The sequence below is a fragment of the Diadema antillarum genome, unplaced genomic scaffold, assembly GCF_040938485.1.
Source record: "Diadema antillarum isolate AM-2024a unplaced genomic scaffold, OU_Dant_1.0 seq00002176_RagTag, whole genome shotgun sequence".
NCBI lineage: Eukaryota > Metazoa > Echinodermata > Echinoidea > Diadematoida > Diadematidae > Diadema > Diadema antillarum.
In genome coordinates, this window is record NW_027272814.1 from 95,152 (window position 1) to 116,034 (window position 20,883).

At 38.0% G+C, this 20,883-nt stretch overlaps 1 protein-coding gene across 2 annotated transcripts in view; it reads right to left on the reverse strand.

Annotated features, from left to right (window-relative positions):
- LOC139714149 (TNF receptor-associated factor 3-like) overlaps positions 1 to 20,883 on the reverse strand; it is a 47,504-nt gene that overhangs the window by 19,380 nt on the left and 7,241 nt on the right. The window contains exons 1-3 of one of the 2 annotated variants that reach the window (XM_071625868.1): positions 15,677 to 17,208; positions 2,557 to 3,188; positions 1,574 to 1,904 (exon numbers count right to left, since the gene is read on the reverse strand). In XM_071625868.1, the coding sequence (XP_071481969.1) occupies positions 1,574 to 1,904; positions 2,557 to 3,095 (870 nt within the window). In that variant the 5' untranslated portion in view covers positions 3,096 to 3,188; positions 15,677 to 17,208. Of the gene's footprint in view, positions 1 to 1,573; positions 1,905 to 2,556; positions 3,189 to 15,676; positions 17,209 to 20,883 lie in introns of those variants that run through there. The other variant, XM_071625867.1, reaches the window with a different exon arrangement.

Genomic DNA, 20,883 nt, shown 5'->3' on the forward strand with positions numbered 1-20,883 from the left:
TCAAACAATGTTAGCATAGTTATGTTTGAAATAGGTTCTGTCATGAATTTTGCGAAAAACAATGATAAAGCAAAAGGTTGAAAAACAAAGAAATACAAAAGAAATTCATGAAACAATGAAATACATAAGAAATTAAATTTGATACCAAGATTTTTTGTGTACAATGTTAGGAATACTACAAAAATTGTTATCACCAAAAATTAGGATTCTAGGAGCTTTACTTTCTGATTCAGAGCAAAATGTATGATTTTACACATATATTAGCATAATTAATCAATATAATAAAAATTTCTATTTCTTTTTGTATAGTTTGGTAGATTACGCCACAGGTAATGCACATGTCAATTTTCATGGCGATTGCGTGATCAGCGGCCGAGATCTCAGGGGGAGGGGGGTTGAATCAACTCTCCCCCAGCCACAGAACACCTCAAAAGGCCCAGCCTAGTTAGGGTTAAGTTTACTCCGCGGTACACCAGTTTTCATTTGCAGTTTTATCATTGAGACCACAAGGTAAAATCATGGAGGTGGACCTCCCTGGTAAAACACCATAGATCTTCACACTGACTACTCATTATAACAGGATTCCATCACAAATGTTAAGCAAATAAAGTTATAATGCTTCCACATGTTACATGTAGAACCCAATCAGCATTCTGGCTTATATTAGCCATGATTCACACTGTTGTCTGTGAATTTGCAGCTGTATCATGTACTCTTTTCACATTCACCAAAGTATGTCGGGCATTTTAAAGAGTGCTTTGGGAAAATATGGTTTAATGTGAAAGTGTGAATGTCACATGTAGAACCCAATCAGCATTTTGGCTCTCATAAGCCAGGGCTCGACATTAATGGTAGCCCGGTGGCCCAGGGCCACCAAAATTTCAGAAATGAAGAATTTGGTGGCCTTATCGGGCCATCAAAAAAGGTCGGATGTTTGCCTTTGGGCCACAAAAAATAAAAGTTAGTGTGGAACCCTGCATAAGCCATGAATTGCATTGTTGTCTGCAAATCTGCAGATGTATCATGTACTCTTTTCACATTCACCAAAATATGTAGGACATTTTAAAGAGTGCTTTGGGAAAATACGGTTAAATGTGAAAGTGTGAAATGTTACATAGAACCCAATCAGCATTCTGGCTCTAATAAGCCATGATTAGCATCATTGTCTGCGAATCTGCAGATGTATCATGTACTCTTTTCACATTCACCAAAGTATGTAGGGCATTTTGAAGAGTGCTTTGGGAAAAATGTTTAATGTGAAAGAAACAAAACATAAGAAATGTTATCAACATTTGCTTATTTGAGATATTTGGACCCTGCTCTAGTAGGGGCATACTGGGGGCACCATTACCATTTGTGCAAGCTATGATTCCTTGTCAAGTTTATAGTCAAGAGATATAATCCAGTCACCAGTTGTCAAGAAGACGATAAAAATGTGAAATAGTTTTCTAATAATGCAGGATGGACAGTGAGCAGTGAGCGATTGAAACGGCTTCACTTGGGCCATTCGGCTCCTGCAAGAAACTGAATCTGATGAGGCCCCAATAATATATTCCACACAGAAGACACTTACCTGTAATTTGTTTGCTACTAGTTGCATGTTGCAATGGTCGCACACCACTATGCGATAATCGCACCGGCTGCCTAAATGTTCTGCCAGTTCATTTCTGCGCACTGATTCCATGCATCCCTGGGATTTGTTCACACAATCAATAAAGACGAACTCACAGTCCTCCTCATGCTTATCCAAGTCTTTTAGGAGCATTTCTGCCCCGCATCCAAACGGGCAGGTGATTTCTAACTTTTGCAAACGTCTATGTGCAATTTTATCCAGCTGTATATCCCTCGTTGGAATCATTTCCTCACAACGTGGACATGGGAGAGAATCCGGCTGGTGATTGGACCTGCATGGGGACACAACGTGGTCAAGTACTGGTCAGTTGTGGGCAGGATGGACAATTCTGAGCACAGGAACATTGCACATGCTACCAATGTGTCTCTTTCTTGTCTTTACAATGCAATCTACTTTATTACTCAACTTCCAAACATCAAAAAATTTCCTTATAATAATGTTACACATCAATGAATTTCTACTCTTGTTTCTAATACAGAAATTTATGATTGTAGATTTATGCAACTTGAACTTAATGAAATTTGAATCCATAATTGCAGTGCAGTATTCATATACTGCAAGTTTTCTACAATTTTATTCCCCCTACCTTCTGGAAGAGGCAAGTCAAGTGCTCTTTTATTATGAGATAAAAGTGAATATATGGCAAATTTTCGTAATAACTTCATTGTATCATTCTTCGCATGTGACATCACGAACTGTAGCAGTCGTCATCTAGCAATGGTGGCAATGAGACCTTGAAAGTTCTTAACTTTTGAATGGATTGTCCGATTTTCCTTGGACTTTCACTGATGTATTAAAACTACTGATATTGTTGCATTCACTCAATCCACATGTATATGAAGGTGAACTTGTCCTTTAACTCTGGTTCTTCTCATCCATCTCTCTGGCCTCATCCCTGTCTGACAGGTGAACTCAGAACTCACCTTATATGTCTATGTAGGCAGCCGTGACAAAACAAGCCACATCCACAGTCTGTTTGAACTGGCCATCTGGTAATCAAGCCACATATCCCACACAGATAGTGATCATTTGGGGGCGCTTTAAAGATTTCCGGAGGGTAACCCTCCAGTTCTCTGTACGATAAGGGCGGAGACGTTCCAACGGATCCCGGCTGGCCCTCCGACTCCATACCTGAATCACTTTGAAGACTTCTAATGCTAGGTGCTAGGACATTTTCAGACCCTTTCTCAGCCATTGCACGACTTCTTGTCTTAAGCTTTCTCGTTGCCGTAGTCTGTGAAATGAAATCGTCACGTCCTTCACTACACTGCACACAATATGGCAACCTGTCTAGCTGCTGCTCAGGAATATAGTCCACTACTTTTTGACGAACAAAGAAGTACAGAAAGCCAAGGTATACACATTGCAATGCTACGCTGAAAAGGACAAATAACTGTAAAATTCTCTTGGTTTGAACATCAGCAGTAATGTCATAGTAGTTCAATCCATCGTTTAATTGCATCTTCTTTGAGCACACAGACTTTCTTGGAAGTAATAATTAGCTTTTGTTGTCACTGATGATCCACTATGCCATCCCATGGAATAAACAAAATACCTACATGAGGAACGAAATAAAAAGACAAAGAGTAAATGACATACATATATCTCAGTGATTAGCAAAACGTACATGATTTGAGTAATGCAAGTTGTCCTGTACATGCTTGGGATATACTCACATATCTCATATCTGAACTGATCTTAAAAATGAAGGACATTGGCCACACATGAAGAAGACTATGCTCACAGGATGTAACACAAGGAAACAGAACGTAATCAAGCACGCTCACACGAGTATCACAAGTTCCCCTTCCACACATTTTTGGAGAACGTAGCAAACTTGGGGAACTTTGGGGGAACAGCCAAAAGTGCATGATGTCCATAATTTGTAGATATCACAATGACAATAATACCTGTCAAGTTTATAGGAAATTTTAACATGAGTTTTCAAAAATAAGACCAAATGTGAAAACTGTCTCCCAAATTGGTCTGGGTCCATAGGGGCCACCACTGGACAAACTTGAAAGTGACAGGCGTATGTGCATTTACTACCAGTACTGTACATTGTATTTAGAGTATTTCTGATCCTCCGATTTGGAGGTTTATGGGCCCCCTGGGGGTCTCCAAGTGAGACTTGGTGCCAATCTGTATTCTATAATCAAAGTGAAAATACTTGCCAAGTTTGGTAAAAATTTGAAAATAAATTTTCCAGGAGAAAGAAGAAATGTGAAAATTGGGCCCCAACTTGGCCCCTCACTCCCAGGTTCTAAGAGGGGCACCTCTGGATCTGCCATGCACAAACTTGATCTAATACAGTTACCAATGTACTTACTCCTAGCCCTAACTAAGCTCTATCACTTGTGGTTCAAAGGAAGATGATTTGTAAGGATTCCTTGATTTGGGTTGTTGGGGCCCTCTGGTGGCCCCAGGTGGGACATGGAGACCATAATTATGAACAAATTATGATCCTATCACCATATGGATGCTGCCTGCAAAGTTTGGTGAAAATCTATCATATGGGGTTTTCAATAAGAAGCTGAAAGTGTAAAAAAGTTTAAGGACGAGGCACGTTGGATGCCAGACCTTTGGCACAGAAGAGCTAAGATAGGTAAACAGTTTAGCAGACATTGACTTTAACACATCCACATTTCGTTATTTCCATTTGGTTTCATAGTCAAACTTATCATATCCACATTTCGTTATTTCCATTTGATTTCATAGTCAAACTTTGGCTCACTTGTGAGTTGTGCTACTTACAGAGGATCAACCTTGAAATAAAAGGTTTGCAGTTCAGCTGTAACTGGAATATCACTCTCTCACTCCAAACACAATTCTATAATATTTCGATTCCTATGAATGTTATTTCAACTTTGTAATCTTGAATCAACAGAATTGTAAGAAAAACTGCTATCAATCTTAATGATTAACAAGCATTGTATTCACTTCTGATAATATCTGGTAACTGGTATTTACTCCAGCCCAGTACAGTATAAGTGGATATTTTCGCGCGACTAATTTTTCGCGCTCGGCCGGATAAGAAGAGTTTCGCGTGTTTTTAATTCTGCGGTATCAAGACATCAACTACAGGAACATATGGCAAGCAGAAATATTCGCGTGCTTTTATTTTCGCGCTAGTTTCTGATTGCGCGACATGCACGAAAATTTCAACACCGCGAAAATGTCCACTTTTACAGTATTATAGAGTACCGGTAACCTTCACAGCTCTTACAAATTGCTTAATATACTTTCTATTACATTTCATTTTGCAATAAAAACATGTAAGAATGAAAAGATTTGAACATTTCTTCAGTCGTATTAGAAAACCAAAATGGATACAAGGGAACACAGCATTATACCTAGGAAGTATGCAAAACAATTTATTTCCTCTCCTGTAAAACCATAAACTTTTGCATGTATAATACTTTCATGAATTTCGCGAGGAGTGTTTGTCTACACAATGTATTAAATGCCAGTGGTGATTTGCAAAAGTTTCATGCTGCGAATGTTTCTGGGTTTTTATTCACTGAACTTTCACAAGGGTGCTTGAATTTATAGGTCCAGAGACTCCAACTCTCCCGTTTTCGACGGGAGATCTCCCGCCGAAAGCCCATTTTCGCAAAATCTCCCGTTCTCCCGCTCTAGCTCTGTGTCTCCCGCTTGAAATGATTTCCTACTTATTATCATTGTGTGTTAAAAAATAAGCCTTAGATAGCACAAGAGAGCATCTAGAACCCTAGAGCTGGACCCCGGCCGCAAGGAGCTTCACACCTTGCGCTCGTGATGTGTGCTTTGTGCACATCAAATTGGAGTCTCCCGTTTGCTAGGGGTTTCAGGCGGGAGAATCTCCCGATCAGAAGGTGCTTGGGGTTGGAGTCTCTGTAGGTCTGCTTCACAATCAATCACACTGAGTAGCAAAACCAAAGGCCAGATACATGAACTCAGTTTGCATTTAGGTAAAATGGATCACATTTTCCAAATCTATTTAAATCATTCCACATTGGCAGAAATTGCTTCCTTTGAACATTACCACCCATTCTAAATAGTCTGGGTGCCAGAGGCTGAACCTTGTTTTACCGTCCACCCAATGTTTTTTTGATGGTTTTACCCTATTTCGGGGGTGCTGAATCCGAATCCGGATGATGCAACTCTTGCATCCTTGAGGGTTTTGAGATATTCAAGATGGCCGCCAAGATGGCCGCCAAAACCGGAAATTCCCACGTATTTCCTTCTAAATGGTGAGATATTAAAAACAATTGATGGCTTTACCCTATTTCGAGGGTGCTGAATCCGAATCCGGATGATGCAACTCGTGCATCCTTGAGGGTTTTGAGATATTCAAGATGGCCACCAAGATGGCCGCAAAAACCGGAAATTCCCACGTATTTCCTTCTAAATGGTGAGATATTGAAAACAATTGATGGTTTTACCCTACGATGTATGTCGAGGGTGCTGAATCCGAATCCGGATGATGCAACTCTTGCATCCTTGAGGGTTTTAAGATATTCAAGATGGCTGCCAAAATGGCCGCCAAAAGTGACAATTTCCACGTATTTCTTTCTAAATGGTGTGAAATTGAAAAGAATTGATGATTCTCCCTATTTGGAAGGTGCTGAATCCGAATCTGGATGATGCAACTCTTGCATCCATGAAGTTTTTGTGATATTTAAGATGGCCGCCAAAATGGCCGCCAATTTAAACCGGAAATTCCCATGTATTTCCTTCTAAATGTTAAGAAATTAAAAACAATTGATGCTTTTACCCTATTTCGAGGGTGCTGAATCCGAATCTGGATGATGCAACTCTTGCATACATGAAGTTTTAGAGATATGCAAGATGGCCGCCAAAATGGCCGCCAATTAAAACCGGAAATTCCCACGTATTTCCTTCTAAATGTTGAGATATTAAAAACAATTGATGGTTTTACCCTATTTCGAGGGTGCTGAATCCGAATCTGGATGATGCAACTCTTGCATCCATGAAGTTTTAGAGATATTCAAGATGGCCGCCAAAATGGCCGCCAATTAAAACCGGAAATTCCCACGTATTTCCTTCTAAATGTTGAGATATTAAAAACAATTGATGGCTTTACCCTATTTCGAGGGTGCTGAATCCGGATCTGGATGATGCAACTCTTGCATCCATGAAGTTTTAGAGATATTCAAGATGGCCGCCAAAATGGCCGCCAATTAAAACCGGAAATTCCCACATATTTCCTTCTAAATGGTGAGATGTTGAAAACAATTGATGGTTTTATCCTATTTCGAGGGTGTTGAATCCGAATCTGGATGATGCAACTCTTGCATCCTTGAAGATTTTGAGATATTTAATATGGCCGCCAAAATGGCCACCAAAACCGAAAATTCCCACGTATATCCTTCTAAATGGTGAGAAATTGAAAACAATTGATGGTTTTACCCTATTTCGAGGGTGCTGAATCCGAATCTAGATGGTGCAACTCCTGCATTGTTGAAGATTTTGAGATATTCAATATGGCCGTTAAAATGGCCGCCCAAAACGGAAGTTCCCATGTATTTCCTTCTAAATGGTGACAATTTGAAAGCAATTGGTGGTTTTTATCTTATTTTGAGTGTGCTGAATCCGAAGCTCAGGATACAACTCTTGCATCCTTAAGGGTTTTGAGATGATAAAGATGACCGCGAAAAATGACCGCGAAAAACGGAAATTCATATGTAGACCCCCTATTTCCTTCTAAATGGTGTAAAATATAAAACAGTTGGTGGTTTTACACTATTTAAGTTTGCTGAATTTGAAGCTCCAGTATACAGCTCTTACTTCCTTGAAGGTTTTGAGATAATAAAGATGGCCGCCAGAATGGCCCCTAAATGGCCATCAAAAACGAAAATTTCCATGTAAGCCCTATATTACCTTCTAAATGGTGTAAAACTGAAAACAATTGGCGGTTTTACTCTATTTCGAGCGTGCTGAATCCAAACCTGGTTGATGCAACTTTCGTGTTCTTTTTTAAGGGTTTTGAGATGTCCAAGATGACCACCAAAATAACTGTCAAAAATTGGTAAATTTTAGGCCCTATTCAGCACCCTCGAAACTTGGTTGTTGAAATTCATCCATTCTTTAGGGTTTGTAGACGTCCAAGATGACAGCCAAAATAAGTGGCAGAAATTACAATGTTAATATATTTTTTCTTAATGGTAAAAATTGTATAATAAATTGATGGTCTTACCCTATTTCGAGGGTGCTGAAGGTCTTTGAAGGTTTTCGGACATCTATAAATGTCCTGTATGAACGGAAACTCCTTAACATTTTCTTATACTGAAATGGTGAAGTATTGTGCTCCAACGCGAAGCGGGCGATTAAACCCATGCAGGGTGAAAAGTAATAATTCGTATTCTTGAATTCAACTCAGTTGAGCGAATTTGTCAAATCAGCCAAAATTTATTGACAGTCAAAATAATTGTCACAATGGTATTGTAATATACTGAGATATTCCGATATGTCTCAAACGGAACTTTAACACGTACTGGAAAAAAAAAAAAGGAAGTGATATTGACATCATACCGAAACGTACAAACGCAAAGAAAGATACGACTGAAAATGTCTTTATGCATAATTGTTATGAAATAATGCTTGTGGTCGCCAATAACATGGCTCCATAGATGTAAAGTTAATCCTTTTCGGCTATCAATAGAGTAAAATTAAATTATGGCATGTTGGTATTTGGTGTTGAAACTTGTCTTGTATTCTGACGAGTCTCGCCTCGTATTCTTGTGAAACTTGTCGCATATTCTGATTAGGTCATTGGAAATGGTTGCATCCATGACCACTATAGTAGATATCAATAAGGGTAATTTCAAAAGCACTCTGCGCGATTATGATATTCGTAAGTACTGGATTATCAACTATTACCTTCCATGTTGTCGTTTGATTTTCATTCAGTTTTTTTTTTTCACGGCGCGTTACCTGTGATTTGTCCGTCCCCTCGTGTGTGTTTGTAATAGATTATATATACATATATACATATACACATACATAATGTTACATCATATGGAAGAAAAAATTGAAGCTTAACTATAAAAATGTCCCACTCGTGTCTTCGACAATGTCATCAAGACCACCAATATAAACCAAATAACAAATTTGAGTGTTCATGGATAAAGAGATTAAAACTGCTCATGGATTAAGGCAGGTAATGTTGGGTAATTTCTGTACACTTCTCTTCATCACTATCACAATATGATTTAGATGAACATGTCTTGTCCATTAATTGTTAGTGTTCAAAATTTATCCATTATATGTAGAGGAAACAGTGTAATCTTGCAATAATTCAACCGCATCTGTAGTCTTGAAGGGTTAATTGCTTGCACACTTGTATCGTACCAACTCAAATATATCCAGTAGAGCTGGTTTCACTGTATATACAGCAAGTTCAAACTGTGCCATTGACGAGAACCATCAATTGTTATCAATTTCTCACCATTTAAAAGAAGGAAATACATTGGAGTTTCCGTTTCGGCGGCCATTTTGGCGGCCATCTTGACTATCTCGAGGTGCATCATCCAGATTCGGATTCAGCATCCTCGAAATAGGGTAAAACCATCAACTGTTTTCTATTTCTCACCATTTAAAAGCTAATACATAGAAATTTCCGGTTTTGATTGGCGGCCATTTTGGCGGCCATTTTGGCGGCCATTTTGGCGGCCAGCTTGAATATCTCAATACCCTCAAGGATGCAAGGTTTGCATCATCCAGACTCGATTCAACACCATAGAAATAGGGTAGATCCATCAATTGTTTTCAATTTCTCACCATTCAAAAGGAAATACATGGGATTTCCGGTTTTAATTGGCGGCCATTTTGACAGCCATTTTGGCGGCCATCTTGAATATCTCAAAAACTTCATGGATGCATGAGTTGCATCATCCAGATTCGGATTCAGCACCTTCCAAATAGGGAGAATCATACATTGTTTCCAATTTCACACCATTCAGAAGGAAATACGTGGGAATTTTCGGTTTTGGTGGCCATTTTGGCGGCCATCTTGAATATCTCAAAATCCTCAAGGATGCAAGAGTTGCATCATCCAGATTCAGATTCAGCACCCTCGAAATAGGGTAAAACCATCAATTGTTTTCAATATCTCACCATTTAGAAGGAAATACGAGGGAATTTCCGGTTTTGGCGGCCATCTTGAATATCTCAAAACCCTCAAGGATGCAAGAGTTGCATCATCCAGATTCGGATTCAGCACCCCCTAAATAGGGTAAAACCATCAAAAAAAATTGGGTGGACGGTAAAACAAGGTTAGGCCCAAAAAGTGGCTTTGGCACCCAGACTAAAATACGAGCGAGGGTGGGTGACCACTTGTTTATTATGGTCACCACACCACACTGACATCATGGAAATCCCCTGCAATGAAATCCAGAACTAGTGACCAAATGACCAATATGTGTGCAGAATGGATGTCTAAGCCTAGAAGTGTGCTGTAGCAAAGCACCTAGCTTACTTAAGCTTTGTTGGCTGTCACATCATTTAAATGCCACTGAAACTTTTCACAGCTTATACAACCAGTAAAACATTTGCAGGGACAGGGTGATTACCTATCACAAAGGCACATCAAATCCACCTTGAAACAGCTCTGATAATATGCATCCATCCATGAGACACTCAATTACTGCCACATATTCCTCACTCACTGTCATTGTTAAAGGGATCGAGACCTAATTCCGGGTTTCCAACATTTTTTGGTGAAATAATGAGAAACCTCTTATGAAATATTAAAGAGCATGCAATTCTATGAGGAACTCAACGTTTATTTGATGGAAATTGGTTTTGAAATGGCTGAGATATCCAAAAAAGAGCGATTCTAATAAAGTGTGGGACCCACACTTTATTACAATCACTTTGTTTTACTTTGTTTTTGGATGTTTCAGTCATTCCGTATCCGATTTTCATAAAATAAACTTTGAATTCCTCTTAAAATGGTATGCTCTGCACTATATCATAAGTGTTTTCTTGGTATCTCGCAAAAAATTAAAAGCCCTATTGTCATCTCCACCAATACTGTAACCATCCCTTTAAGGTTGCAACTGTGCATGCACAATACACAATGCAGCTTACTCATGCCGTGTAAATCATGTGAATGAAATTGATTATAAGCTTTATTCACCTGCTTCAATCATGTAAACATGTTTGCTCATCTTAGACTGAATACTAATTAATATTTGGCCTTTTGGCCCTCTTGTGTTAATTTCTCACTCGATTTCTTGCTAAATCAGGTGTAGACAGTCATCATAGCGGATGCCTCCATCATCCATGTTTATCATTCATTAGGGACTTTTCAATTGAATCAGCAATATCAGTCAACGCATCTTGTGAGAGAGGTGTTGATATTCAGATGACACATGTCATAGATTGTATTAAAAGCCTTTCCATTTGTAATACTTGTGTTTTTTGTGCCTAAAAACGAAGCCCGGCGAGCAGACGGTGAGCAGCATTTGAGTCATTGGTGAAAAGTGGAGTTACTGTGTTTGAAAATCTGATGCTCGATGCATGCTAAAGACTTGCAGGAAACAACCCCATCAGCCCTACTGATAACATCCATCTACACCTATCTGCTATGATTTTGACATCATTCAGTGTGGTATTCCAGCTGTGATTCTTGATTTTCAAGCTGTCTTCTTTTCAATTCAAGTTCAGCAAGATCCCAGGGGTCAGATTACAGCAGCAGCTACCGAAATTGCGGCTAAGATGCAGAATACGCTTCTATACTTGAGATGAAAACGATGAGTATGAGAACTTATGAGAACTTCATGGCACAGGAAGAAGTATCCAAAGATGTGGATTGAGGAGCTCAAGAGCCTGCCTTACCAATGGTTTAAGGATGTGACAACAAGGATGATTCCAATATGGAGCTTTATTCTTCAAGATAAAGCCATCTGATACTTCAAATAGTTGGAACTACTCAAATCCCTGTGGTATCGGTCTGGTGGCTGAAGGCTTTCTGAAAAGAGACACTGCAGTGCTCATACAGTGGATGAAGGGCTCCAGAACGACCAGAAATCAGTGCTGGCTATGACCTGTGAGAGATGAGATGCCGTCTGCCTTTCATTGCATCATATCCCTGTTTGTGTACCATGCCAACGGAAAGAATTTCCTATACTGGACAATGAAATGAAATCTGAATCTGAATCTGAATCAGTAGTTTTCTCTTCATAATGTCAACGATGCTTTGGGGAGAGAAAAGGAATCTAGTCATCTAAAAGAGCATCAAGCTCTGGACAGCTAGACAAAAAGGACCTGCCAGGCAATTACCATCCAAATACAAAGGTAAGGAGTAGTCTAGTATGGATTACGCTCAACATCATTGGGCTGAATATAAGGAAACTTGAAATGGAGATGGACAAGTGCTGGAGGAATCATGTTGCTCCTAGGCAATGCATCCTACCATCCTCAAATCTAGCACAAGAATATCAAAGCTATTTACATCAAACACCATTTGAATTAATGCAGGCTATAGACCAGACAATCATCTAGTTTTTGAAGCTATGATTTTGGAAGAGGCAGGTACAGAGCATTATCAACACACTGGAGACAGACAAAGTTAAGGAACTAGATCAGCACTAGCCTGCAAGCAATCGCCTGGATCAACCTGACTAGGAAGGATATGGGGTTGGCCACCACCATCCTGAAACTGTGCATAAGGTGCTGTGGAGTTTGGGAAGGTAGTAGCAATGACTCACAGGACAAAAAGAAGCATCTTGACTCATTGCTAGAATCAGCATGCTGGAACACCAGGGAGGCTGGAATTCGGAAACCTCACTAAGGATGACAGAAGGCTGGCCGGACTAGGTACGGAGAGAGTGTTGTCACTTGAGGGGCGTCAGCAAGTAAAGGAAACACATAGCCTTGTTTGACTCCAATTAGAAAAGATATTAAGTGGTCTCTACTGGGATCGAACCAGGGTAGCTGATGCGCAATGTAGTTGCTCATTGATGCCACAAAATACACGTATACTACAAAAGTACACTGTAGAAATTTTTGCACATTTTGTACAACCTAAAACTAGCACAAAAATAAAATCTAGCAAATATTTTTGCTCGCTACACTTTTCCATGTGTCTTGATTCTGCAGAATCAAAAACATGCAAAATTCATCTTGTAAACCCAGCCTAGTACAAAAAATTACTCACAAAAATATCCACTTTTATAGTACAGTACAGTTGTATGTGACGCAAGCATGGAGACTATTGTTACACAGCATATTTATGATAAATGTATTCCCTGCTCATTGACGACCAAATATTTGAATATAAGAAAGGCCCAAGTCCAAATTTTGCTATCATCTTTGGAGACCCCAAGAAAAGCAATGCAAATATCTAGATATAATCACTAAATCAGATGACTGTCTTACATAATGTCAATTTACACAGAACATTCCCATAAGTTGAACTGAAAAATCAAAAATATCATTGTTAGTTTGTTGTTTACTGTAGTCTTCTCAAAATTTTCTCTGATGAACCTCAGTTTCTTTTATATTCAGGTATCAAATTACATTACACAACATCTCCCCCAATCAGCAGATGATTGATAAATATCAGCAAACAGATAAGAGTATTGTAGAATGTGAAACTTGCTCAAATGAAATTCTGCTCTATTATTATCCTAATGAACTTCACTTGCTTCTAATTCTTGCAGATGTGCATATTTCTCTAAATTTATGCTTACTTTATTCTCTCCCCAAATGACTATTTCTTCTCATATTCTCATGCTACATAACACAACAGTTCGGTTTCTGGAGGGCAGGATTTGAGAACAATTTTGTGATTTTTCTACTTTTACAGTAACACTAACAGCTACGTAAAGCATCAAAGTATTAAAGCGATGAAAACTTGGATAAATGCCATATCAATTTATATTTTATGCATTATGCCTGTGCATCTCAACCTTTTTTTTAACCAGAAGGACACTTTTGCTCCTACAATCTTTTTGTAGTCCTCTTAGATTGAATATAAACCTTCTATATTTTTGGCCGACATCGCGGTCCGCCAGTGGGTTGTGGCCCACAAGTTGAGAAACACTGTATTACACAAACTTACACAAGAAAAATGTTAGTTGTCACAATATAATCTAACCTGATCCGACATTCTGATTAGAACCTGTGCAGTACTCTTTCGCTAAGATACCTCTTGTAACAAACAACCTACGAAATATTAAAACATTAAAAATTGCTACTTTCTGCCCCAAATTTTGCAATTTACTCTGGTGAAATTGACCGTCTATACTAATTCTGGCATTACAATCCATAGCAGGTCACGTGAGCTGAAAGACTCAAACTCCATTTCATGTTATGTCTTTTAGGAGCAACCTAAATCCTACTTTGTTTAACCATAGATTTTTTAGGTCAGACATTCTATTTCTTCTGCTTCTTTTTCTTTTTATGGCTCATCATATACTTTCAGTCTTTTTTGCTTTAGCCAGTGTAAAGCATCTTGAGCATTATTAGCATTGTGTATTTAATATTATTGTTAAAGTGATTGAATAGGCAATGTCCTCGCTTAGTCCCTAGCCCAGCTACTGGGAAAAATTTGCCTTTCTGACTGCAAAAACTGTCTTTCCTGCACCAATTCAAAGTGCTTTGCATTAGTGTGCCATGTGCATCACCTTTGCTCATCTGCTATGTACAGCAGTTGTTTCCAGTGCGTAATGCTTGAGTGTACTGCCTCATGGTGGCATGAATTTTAAAAAGTGCACAGCCATCCGGGCAACTTCTACCTTTACCAAAGCGGAGAAAAGTGAACTGCAGTGTGTGTGCAGATGAAGCAATAAATAAATCATTGTTTTTCTGGCAAGTGTTTATACATTGTAAAGGTCAAAATCAATAACTCCAAGACAAAGTAAAAATGATCAAGATTAGATTTATGTAAGATCTAAGCCTAGGTCTGTGAGTTACCTGTACCAAACATGTATCAGATTATGCAATCAATTCAAAATCAGTGTAATCGCACTGAGTCACCAATTTTTCTATGGCCGTGGCCGGTGGTATCCGGTACAGCCCCACCTCGAGCAGTGAGTGCTGTGTAGAGACAGCTAGACAGGGTTCTGTGTCTGGTTATAACAAGGAGATTCGAGAGATGGAGTTACAACTGACTATAATTATTCAATCAGCTGTCAGTTTTCTACGGATGGACAAAAGAATTCCACAGGTGCATTTGTGCCTTTAATGTTCGATGCTTGAAGCCGCCATCTTTCTGAGCAATCTGAAGATTCATTTTTAACGCTAACATAATATCGGGCATATGCTGCTCGTTTATATATCAAATGCAATGAAATTTCACCTAAAGATAAAGCATATAACACAAAAGTCAATTCCGTTCGAAAATATGTGCAAAAGCGTAAATCTGAGCTGTATTTTGTGAAAGTGTTTGACATTTTACCATCATGGAAAGCCGGTTTTCTCACTTTTCTCCTATTTCCGCCAAATGAAACTGTAATATGGTATCATCTTCAAGTACCTGGTATAGTTCTTTATAAATCAATATGTCAGACTAGAATACAGACACATACAGTTGAGTAATTTTGATATCTATTTCAGCAATATTTGAGCAATTTCTATTCGCCTCCCCCTCCCCCCCCCCCCCCCCCCCCCCCCCCCCCTTCCCAGTACTCACTAGTCTAGTAGTGGTAGCGCCGCGCTGCTACTAGTACTACTGCTGAGTGCTGCTGGTACAGTAACGACAAGAACGCTACCATATACCATAACTAGCATGACTAGTCTACTGCTAACATGGCATGGTTACTGATTTTTCAACTTGACATATACTGTGTAGGATCTACTGGTCTACTGGTTACCTTATCACACAGACATTGAATTAACATTTATATGGTTGTTATTCAATAATCAGACATGTCGACTGGATAGACGGGCGCCATGCCCTGCCCGCCCTGCTGGTTGGTCAACAATTAGATCTAGATGTTACAACTTAATGTAGGTCTATTAACGCTAGTTCCCAGTACACTGCAGTAGTGCTATAAATTTACGACAAAACAAGAAAAGAAACGCTCAACATACCTTTCTGTAACATTATGCACAAATGAATACGACCCGTAACATAAATACTGATATAACTGTGAATTTGGTAGTACTGTAGCCATTTTTGCCGTGACCTGCTAGTTTACGTATAGAACTTCTAACGTTACTGCCTGTGAATACCGGTTGCCAGCCGGCCAGCAGCCGCGTGCTTCGCAATCTCGTAATGTACATGTACTGTAGTACCGATACTAGACGCTACCGTACGCCAGTGGCGCGCATGCAGGTGTGGTTAAAATTAGGACATCGGGGATTCCCAATATCACTAGTCTGGTTTCCAGACCCTTTGCCAACTGGACTCTCATTACAATAGTTTATACCCTTTTTTGTGTGTGTGAAAAAAAGGGGGAAAGAAAAAAAATAAGAAAAGGAAAATAAATTTATAGAGCAGTGTTTGGCGTAAATATTCTAAAGAGCATGGAAAACGCCACTAAACACAAAACAAGAACAACAACAGCAGCATTCGGTTGACCATTTTTTTATGTTACTGCTGTACAGTGAAATACTTTTGGCCAACTTGTTGATCCCGAGAGCGTGGTTGATGTCAGATACGGGACTGTAATATTATGATGAAGAAAGTATGTTGAACTCTTTTGAGTCGTCACACCAGGGACGCTACCTCCCTGGTTACACCAAGGAGGTTCGAGAAATGGAGTTACAACTAATTATTCAATCAGCTGTCAGTTTTCTATGAATGGACAAAAAAATTCCACAGGTGCATTTTGTGCCTTTGATGTTCGATGCTTGAAGCCGCCATCTTTCTGAGCAATCTGAAGATTCATTTTTAACGCTAACATAATATCGGGTACATATGCTGCTCGTTTATATATCAAATGCAATGAAATTTCACCTTATGATAAAGCATATAAAACAAAAGTCAATTCCGTTCGAAAATATTATGTTCAAAAGTTTAAATCTGAGCTGTATTTTGTGAAAGTGTTTGAAATTTTACCATCATGGAAAGCCGGTTTTATCACTTTTCTCCTTATTTCCACCAAATGAAACTAATATGGTATCATCTTCAAGTATAGTTCTTCACAAATTAATATGTCAGATTAGCGTACAGACACGTACAGTCGAGTAATTTTGATATCTATTTCAGCAATATTTGAGCAATTTTATTCGCGCACCCCCGTGCCTTTACCATTGTCTACCGCCCATCGTTTGTAAGTAGGGATAGCGAAAAGTAATTACCATCACAAAGACATAATTATCTTCCTTGGAAAGTGGCTGGTGATTATGCAATGAGACACGAGTCAATTGTCTTCACATCTGAGTGGCAGATCCAGTTTGACACATACTTCATTAATTCAAATATTTTTGAGCAGCGGCTTCGAGCATGGGATCAAAGCGAAGAAGACTGTTGTGACTTCATTTCTCGAACCTCCTTGGTTACACCATAACGGCCAGTAGTCGATTACGCAAAACGACAGGGAGACTTTTTTCTCCTCTGAAGGAAAATTATCATTATTCCTTCTCTCTAAAAAAAATCGAGTGAAAATTTTCACTCTAAAAAGAGTGACTACAAAAAAGAGTGAATTTCGAGTGAAATTGGAGTGAATTTTGAGTGAAAATGCTCATTTTCACTCATTTTGGAGTGACGTCAGGGATCACTTCAAAACCTTCGAGTGATCCCTGACGTCACTCCAAAATGAGTGAAAATGAGCATTTTCACTCAAAATTCACTCCAATTTCACTCGAAATTCACTCTTTTTTGTATTCACTCTTTTTAGAGTGAAAATTTTCACTCGATTTTTTTTAGAGAGTTCATCATCACATTACATGTTTTGAAAATGCAAGCCAGGAGGGTATGGTTGTTATTTCTTCATAATAATCTTTGTAACATTCATTCATATTATATGCACCTGCACTTTGCAATTAGAAAACTATGCTAAAAATGTTCTTGCTTTCCTTCAAACTCATATCTGTATCATAATAATGACGTGATTCCAAGTAATTCTTGAATACTTTGGTTTATATAACTCCTCAAAAAGTCCTGCAATTCCAATTTGATGTATCATATTTCTCTTAAAACTGCATCACTTCATTCAAATGTGACATCATAAGAAAGCCTGATTAATTTTCTTTACAACGACAACTCATTTGTTTACATTATGCATTCCTGGAATGAAAAGTATGACTTAGTATGAGGAAAGGTCAAATGTGAAATGTTGCAAAATAGAGCAAACGTGTTTGTCAAACAGTGTAATCCCCATTTGCTTTGTCGTTTCAGGGAAGGAATGTGCTTAAAATGAATTCATTGTGAGAATATCATTTGATTCCAGGCTTCATCTACAAATTAAAAAACTGCAGTAGGTATTATCTGCAGATTACAACCAAACATAAAGGTTGACCAAACAGTCATCTCTTGTTTCGGAAATTGGAGTTTTTGAAAGTGCTCTCATTTCAGCATTGCTTATTCCAGTGGCCTTTTTTCATCAAAACTGTACATTATCAACAGCAGAATTCTTGTGACTTTTGTCATATTCAATGAAGATAATGACTGGATAAGAGAAATATATATATATATATATATATATATATATATATATATCATAATGTGTATATATATTTCATGTATAATGTATGCATTATTTTAAAGAAATAAATTATGGGAAAATGAAATTGAGAGAATGCAATGAAAATAAAATGGACAAATGTTTCAAAGAAAAAGAATAGCAAAACATTCATCTATAGGCAAAACATTCGAGAAGGGGCACTAGAGTCCAGAGAGGATGTGTTATCTCCGCACTGTATAATATTTAGACACAACTCGCCATTTCTGCAGGGTGCTCATCCATCACCTAAGGCAGGGAAAAGTACCCGGATGTCCCATTTATCTGTCCCTTCTTAAAATGAAATAAAATAAAATGAAATAAAATGAAATAAAATAAAATAAAATAAAATGAAATACAATAAAGTGAAATGAAATAGAATAAAGTAGAATAAAATAAAACAAAATAAAAAGCAGTTTAAATATTTACATCAGTGTATTCTATTTTCGTCATTGTCGAGTGAACAAAAGTCATCGTCTTTCCGTAATTTATAAGCCCGATTAAACTTAAGAGCTGATATACGCATCTGCAATGGTAAAAACAAGGAGGTATATGCCTGCGTGCGGTGTTTCTTCTTTGTTTTTCAAGTGCAAATGACCGACTATTACAGTGTAGAAGGATTAAATGCATATTATATAAGACAGAAAGTTGTAACATGAATACACAAACATAAAGCTTTATTTTCAAACAGGTAAGAGAAATAAATTGCAATGAAGAGTCTCTGTTTGTGTTTTTTGATGATGATATATAGCAAGAAAGGAACTCATCAAATGAGGTGAAATTAATCCAAGAAATGTAGGCCTATATCATTTTTCCGATTCCTCTTTATGACAAGTGTATCTGCATCATCGAATTCATTCACTAGCATTTATCAAAGCATCAACGAATCAGCGGTGATGAACGGAGCACTAATAAATTGGCAGTAAATGGTATGAGTCAGATACTCTGAGGGGCACACAAAATAAGGTCTTGCCTTTGTAGAATTTCACTGTGTGTTGTAGGGCCTAATACTATAAGACATTTCTCATTATGGAAAAAGAACACCTATAAGAATATTTCCTACCTGCTTATTTCATTACAAACACTACTCAGGATTTCATGAACAGGAAATTCGTCAATAAAATCCACAAAGTTTTCTAAGCATTTCATAAAAGAAAATGTTATGTGTGGTGGATGTAGTAATCATGCTCCTTCTCAGAAGAAACCATAGATTTATATCATTATTCTCTATACATGAATAGTGTGGGTATTTTATTACTTCTTTTTTTTTTAATCCAGCTAATATTTCCCTTAACTATACCGTTAACAATCAAATACTGTTAATGTTCAAAATTCTTGAAGACAATGCATCACATTCCTGTGATTCTATGTTGAAATGTACCTTCATCCACAATACAATAATCTCTATATTGTAAAGAAAAAAGAAACACCGCACGTCTGATTCGGCATTTTCTGATGTGCATTTTCCCTTCCAATCCAAAAGTCCCCTGTCCGCAGAGTGTTCCGCGATAGAGATCTTGAAGCTCGACCGTAGCTGATGGAGTCACAGAACCGAGTTCTGTGGATGGAGTCCGATGTTATGTAGTCCGCCCTCTATAGCTGACTATAACCGAGGCAAAACACGACGTCATGTTTGTTATTCCGAAGGGTCGTTATTCCGAAATACTCACTTATTTCGTATACCGAGATATTCGTAAGTCCGAAAAGAACCAACGGTTCGTCAAATTAATACGAAGTTTTGTTAATCCGAAAATGAAAAAAAAAAAAGGAAAAGAAAAAGGGATCGTTGTTCCAAGATTCAGTAATCCGAAATACCCTTATTATTGTGTGACAGGGTGACAACTTATTGCCTCTTTTGAACTTTTGAAAAGATGTAGGCCTACTATAATGGCTTGAAGGTGATATCGGAAATATCGTATGAATTACAGAAGACTGAGGACACAGTCACTCATTGAAATTTAATAACATTATGATATGCTGATGATACAATATGGGTGACTCTAGAGATGATGTATTCAAAATGTCTTACCTTGCACACTATTGTAACGATAAACTACCAAAATTGTTATTTTTCAAGAGGTAAAATCAGAAAGAAACCTTCCTTTCATCATTGCGGGGAATTCTTGTTTGGAAGAACTCAGTAGTGTATGAGTTCATACTATACTTAAGTGTTGTGCGTTAATGACAATGGGAGAATGAATAAAGCAGAAAAGAAATTATATAACCAGGCTAAAGGAAAGAGATGTACTCTCTAGTTACTAAATAAGAATTAAGACTTGGTGCAGTGCCTACTGAAACTAAAATGAAGTTACAGTAGCCTTGTACTACCCATCGTCACATTATGGCTGTGGAACTTTTGGCTACTCACAATGAACCCTATATATGATAGCTGAAAAAAATGTGTTTAAAATTTTGTAATATCCTTTTTAACTGAAAATAATCAACTTCTTTATACATTGTATGCTCGGAAACTCGGGCGTCATCCAATTATAGATTATGCAAGATTTAGACGGGTTAATTTTTGGACTACAGTGGTTCAGAAAGATCATTCTCCCATTGCTAATATCAAGTGTTGTCTAATTTGTAATAAATATACAAAATACCCAAAACTTTCAATCAGACTGGCTCTTCTAC